Source organism: Triticum urartu, chromosome 2 (assembly GCF_003073215.2).
Source record: "Triticum urartu cultivar G1812 chromosome 2, Tu2.1, whole genome shotgun sequence".
Lineage (NCBI taxonomy): Eukaryota > Viridiplantae > Streptophyta > Magnoliopsida > Poales > Poaceae > Triticum > Triticum urartu.
Genome location: NC_053023.1, coordinates 736,393,633 through 736,399,560, shown reverse-complemented (window position 1 = coordinate 736,399,560; position 5,928 = coordinate 736,393,633). Strand labels below are relative to the sequence as shown.

General features: G+C 49.3%; 1 protein-coding gene across 1 annotated transcript; it reads right to left on the bottom strand.

Moving 5' to 3' along the window:
* Window positions 1–220: 220 nt before the first annotated feature.
* On the bottom strand, window positions 221–4,405 carry LOC125540318. The gene is made up of 10 exons (XM_048703926.1): window positions 3,923–4,405; window positions 3,614–3,839; window positions 3,432–3,524; window positions 3,157–3,326; window positions 2,920–3,062; window positions 2,640–2,820; window positions 1,929–2,535; window positions 1,556–1,668; window positions 1,175–1,418; window positions 221–1,077 (listed from the first exon to the last, which is right to left on the bottom strand). Exons 1-10 carry the CDS (start codon window positions 4,108–4,110, stop codon window positions 838–840), a joined length of 2,205 nt encoding a protein of 734 aa, XP_048559883.1. The 5' UTR covers window positions 4,111–4,405; the 3' UTR covers window positions 221–837.
* Window positions 4,406–5,928: the final 1,523 nt, after the last annotated feature.

The following is a 5,928-nucleotide window of genomic DNA, read 5'->3' as shown; positions in this document are numbered from 1 at the left end:
ATAATTTATTGAAGGTTGTGTGTTGTTGGTTTGATTAATATATATATATATATATATATATATATATATATATATATATATATCTAAGTGTTTTTCTCACAGAAAGAATAGCTGATTATGTGCTGCATGTAGTTGGTTTTATAATTAAAACATGAATACAAAGATAGGTAGTGAGTATAGTGCTGGTTGTTTCTCAATACATTTTGAAATCCAAGATAATACAGTCGATGTATGCTGAACAAGAAATTGTTCGAGTATAGAACAGAGAAACGACAATGTATCATGAAGTTGTAAATGGTAACGCCCTATATGATCAATGGTAGCTATTGACCGAGATGATAGTGCTCCGAGGAAGAAGGCGGCGTAATGAGTTCGCAATGAACAAATAGGCAAATGTGCAATGTTCAAATGACACAATTCACTCTGATAAGCCTGTGCCCAATGTTCTTTCGGCCCGTGGCAGCCTCCTCCGCACCTGAGTATACTAGAATACAAAATCCAAAGGGGACCACGAGGCGGTATCACAATTCATATTGAGCAACCTGACACACATGCTCCAAATGCCATTTTCAATTAACGCATTGCTATTCAACACCTGAATTATATTTCAAATATCTTTCATCATCCCGCCTTTTGGGCAACTGATATCCTAGCCATAGCAAGAATAAAATCTGTCAGCCAACTAATAATTAAGATCAGGTTCAGCCTCTCTTTGTGAACTTATGCCGGTAATGTTTCTTTTTGAACTTTGCCATGATGTCTGTACAATATCCACATTTCTAACTTCCAAAAAATTACTGATATACGAGGCAATGTAAGAAATATTAACATGTATCCTTATCTCCGCCTCGACCTCCATCTTCTGGTGTCATGAGGCCTCAAGAGCTGCACGGGTGCAGCGGGGATCCGTAGCCACCACTCCCTCAACCTCCTCACCAGCTTCTCGCTGCTCTTCTTCCTCAGTGGCATATGCCTCGTGTAAGCCTCCAACAGGATGAGCACAAATATGATCCGGAACGGCATAAACGCAAATGCTGCAGCCGCAACGAGCATCGTTGTCGCGACTTTGTTCGTGCTCTGGTACCATGTAACAGTTGTCAGATAGGCTAAGTTACGCAAAGATTTGGTATAGAATGGGCTGAAACATAGTATAGGCTTGGGGCAGAGGATTAACCTGCGGAAAAGCTGCGAGCATGAGGGACCGAAGCTTCAGGAGAAAAATGTTCCCAGCTTGAACATGTGCCTCCAGCTGCGAGATGGCTTCCTGTAGAGCAAGGAGTTGTTCAACGGTTCGTCGACGAGGCGGGGTTGTGACTTCGAATGCTTCGATGAAATGCCTGTTGCCATGGTGCTTGTTCCATAGCATGAAAGCGGTAGACCCGACCAAAAAGCCGGGAAATATGTACCATATCAATCCTCTGCGGATTGCATACAAATAAAAGGAATCCCGTCATTTATCTTTAAAGTGATAGGCAAGAAGCCTGTTTGGATAAAGAGAAGGAAAAATCTTCTGTTATATCATTAGATATGCTCAGTCCTGGACCATGAACATTACCTGTAAACTATGTAGAGGAAACAGAGCAAGAAAACATATGACTTAAGTGGATCTTCCCACTCAGCCAGAAAGACAAGCCTTTTGCCTATTTCAATCAAAGGAAACACTAGTTCCTGCATGTTAAGATGCAACCAATAAAACATCAGTAATCCTAATAATAATCCATTTAAGTCCACCTTGCCTTTATGAGTAATTCGGTATCAGTAAAATCCTGCCCAATTATGAGTAATAGAAGTTCAGGGTTTTGCATGTCTCTACTGATCATTGTTTTTTCACCATGATCTTCAATGTTCATTTCAGACTTTCAGAATGAGTACCTTAACTCAAATATATTACACAAGAATGTGAAATACTCAAAGATAATGATCAATACCTTTAGGACAGCCACATTGGTGTCAATGTCCTCCACCTTGACCTGATCGAGTGTCGCGCGCGCGGCCTCCACTCTACCGGAATACCCAACAGATCGCTCCAGAGCCATTTGCACGGAGCTAGTCCTTCCAATCTGCACATCCCCGACGGCGAAATCCCTCTCCTCGGGATTGTCCTCCTCCCTGAGCGTCAGCAGCCCCATCCGCACGAGCGTAAATGCCGATAGTGGAAATGGGTCCGCGAGTGCCAGCTCGTCGGAACTGCCCTGAGCTGCCAGGTCATCGCCTCCCCTGAACCTCGAGCAATGTTCCTGCAGCTGGCCATACAATGCCTCCAATATCTTGTCCCCCTTGGGCAGCTTCTCTGCCAGGTTGAATGCCAGGGTAGTCTTGAAGTAGGCCGGCAGTATGTGGAACCCCTCTTTCACGGCGCGGTACCGGAGGATCCCCAGTGTCGCAACAGCGAGCGCCTCCGCCTTCTTGAAGCCGGTGAGCCGGTACCTCCTGATGAACTTGTGGGCGTGCAGCACCTCCTTGATCACCGCGAACCAGTAGTCCCGCCGGCTGTGGCCCTTGAATTGAGGGAACTCGAAGAACACTGGCTCATCTCTATCGAAAGGTATCAAAACTAAATGTGTTATAAACATATGTCATACATGATTGCAAGAACTGGAAATTGCAGGCCATTGTAGGATCATCAGGCACTCACTCACATGGAGCTAGATTTGTACATGACGGCCTTATCGAACAGGTGGGCACCCCATGGCCCCGTGGACTCGCGCTTCACGCACTGCTTCAGGTCCTTGGTGAGGTCGTACACGACGGCGTCGCCGTAGGAGAAGTCGACGCCGATGGCCTCGAAGTAGAGGGCGTGGTTCGTCAGCGTGAGCCTCCCTACGACAATGTGGACGGATCACCTTATATGAGGCCCTCCTGAAGGAGCACGGACCAGCAGCGCCGGGGCAAAAATGTACCATAGGGAAGGTGCTTAACCAGGCCACGTGGACGTGCCGATGTGCTGCAGGACCGGCTGCGTCGTGGCGGCCCCGAAGATGTCGAGCACCACCTCGCCGTCGCAGAGGTCCAGCGCCGGCGCCTTGTGCCCGCCCGAGATGCATTTCGTCGACCTCAGCACGCTGGTGATCAACAGAGACATGATATGATGCCACATTGCTGCGATCCACGCAAATGGATGTTCAGACTTCAGAGCAGAGGATGTGTGTCACCTACTCGTCCAGGCTCTTGAGGTACTTGTGGTAGATGAGGAAGTGGAGGCGGCCGCCGGTGGAGTTGGTGAGAGCGTCGAAGAGGTTGCGGACGGTGATCGGGTGCGCCACGGCCGGGCAGGCCGGGGCGATCTTCGCGAACGCCTCCGGCCCGACCGTCCTCCTCCCGTCAACCTGCACATCCATTCCAGAATCCATCAACGAATCATATGAACATATGACCGAATAGATTGAGCAAGAACAGAGCACAATTATGTGGAGCCGAAGCCATGGACTGACCTGAATTGCCGTCTTCGTGGGGCTGGAGTAGAATATGGACCCGCCGTCGTCGTCATCGTCGTCGCCGTCGCTGCCCCAGGCGAACGCCGTTTTCTACAATGTTCGAACCATCGATTTTGATCAGTCACTAAGGTGAACTGCTTCCTGCCATCGATGCGTCAAGTGGTTTCGGTGAGCCGAACCTGGAGCTCCGCGTCGGTGTCGTGGTCGGGCGCCTCCCAGGCGAGCATCATGTCGTAGGTGAGGGAGTGGAACTCCCTGTCGCCGAGGTGGTCGTGGCGGCGCCGGGTCTCGGCGCGCAGGGCGACGTAGGAGCAGTACTCCACGATGCTCCTGGCGTAGGCGAGCGGCGGCTGCTCGTCCGGCTCCAGCCGCCGCACCAGCTGCTCCACGGGCACGCCGGCGATCCTGCATGCGACCCAAATGTTCGATCCGTCAGTCCCAAGAAAGAATCCAAGAACAGCGTAGGAAGATGGAATAGGGACACGCACTGCGCGCATCGGTGGACGACGGAGGCGGCGGTGGGCGAGAGCGCGGAGATGTCGCCGCCGCACTGCTGCGCCGACGAGGACGCCGACGCCGCGTCGTCCGTGGCCATGGCCGGCGCCGCGGTATCGGGGTCGCCGCTTCCAGTGACGTCGTCGCGCCGGCCGGAGAAGAGGCCGTCAAAGAGGCCCATGGCGGCGCGTGGCGGCCGGCCGCATCGCCCGTGACCCCGTCAAGCGCGCGCGCGCACGTACGCCCGGCCAAGGCGGCAGAGGGGATCGCGCGTGCCGTGCCGTGCCGTGCTCCGGACGCGCTGCCCTTCCCGGGGAAAGTGGTTGGTTGGTTGGTGCGCGCGTTCGTGCACCGTCTCTCTTTTTGCTCTGCTCCGCGGGAGCTGGGTGTCCGTCCGGTGCGCATGGATCGCGAGCGCGCGTGCTTTGGATTGGCGTCGGGAGCACCAGGTTGCGGTTGCTTCAAGAAAAGCGGACGAGATTGATGCTCCATCTGCAGATCTGCTAGCTTGTACTACGTCCTCCGTCGTTCTCGTCGCCGTGCTGCCACGCCACCGCTATCTGCCGTTGCCGCTCGGTTTTGCTGCCACGCAATGAATGTGCACGCGTTAAGCATCAACGTCGTCTCTCCCTCCCGAGAGAACGTCAGGTGCTCCTCCACTCCAATGCTCCCATGCTACGGGGCTTCTGCGCCGTTGGATTGTGGATCCAATGGTTAGCATCGGAGCCTTTGGACCTACGCGAAATTACGGGATTTAGGGGTTTTCTGCAAATTTGTTTGACCTCTTCGTGCAACCGTTGGATTCACAATCGAACAACCTAAGAGCACCCGTAGGACGGGAGCATACAGTGCACCACCGAGAGCTTAAATAATCAAGTTAGAACGTAATATCGATGTGTCTTATTGTAGGCAAGTGAAAATATATCAACAATGCTACAGTTACGGGCAATTTACTTCGGACTGAGGCTCACGGACTGCGCTGCTATCAATTAGTTGGGGGAAGGAGGGCCCCACACCACAAATTCAGGGGGGAATGGTGAATTAGGAAAGAACACGTACGCCTGTAGAATTCTCTCCGTAATAAACGTCCGTAAGTGTATCATTTTCGAAAATATATTGGCACATATACACAAAGTATAAATACAAAACTCGAGTGAAATAAATTGAGTGTGTTTTGTCTAGGCATCTTCTGGGGCATTGCAATTTTTAATAGAAAGTGATCAGAACAGTTATTGCTCTACCCACAAAGATACAAATGCCTTATGAATCTATAGCCCTGAATACAAAGAATAGACACTAACTAAAAATGAATGGTTTTTTGTGGCAATATTGGAATGAGTGATATTTTTGATAGAAAAAAATTTTAGGAGAGCCAGCATGAAAGATTCTAGAGCGAAGTAGGTGTGTGTTTTAAATTTTGTGGAAAATGTGCATAGAGCTTAAGCCCAATCATAGAATCTTCTAGATGATTCATGTAGTAAAGAAAAGATCCAACAACCCGCAACACTCCGATTTGCCATGTTTACGTTTCTACTCGGACCAGCTTCATCCAACGGTTGATACTCAAAGTTATCTGTACACTATATAGTGGTATAGATATTGATGTTGGGCCGGAAATACGTTGTTGGACCATGGTCCATCAGAGCGTGGCTCGGCACCGTTGATTTGAGTCCAACCTACTAAAGGATTTATGACTCTTTTTTATGTTATAACATGGTTAATAGGTACACTAAGCACTAACAATTCTAGATATTTCTGTCAGAAAAACTTTTCGGTTAATTTTCCTAACTATTAAGTCTACTCAAGCCAGCATTTGGACCATGTCATAGGAGAATTTATCTATTTCTCCAACAAAATTGATTAAATATGAATCTATCATACATTCATGGGCTATCAATTTCAAAGTACAAAATTTCCGTTTTTTATTTTATTTTCAAACTAAAAATCTGCTACCGATACCAGACCAATCTTCTTACGGTTAACATAATTCTTAGTGTTG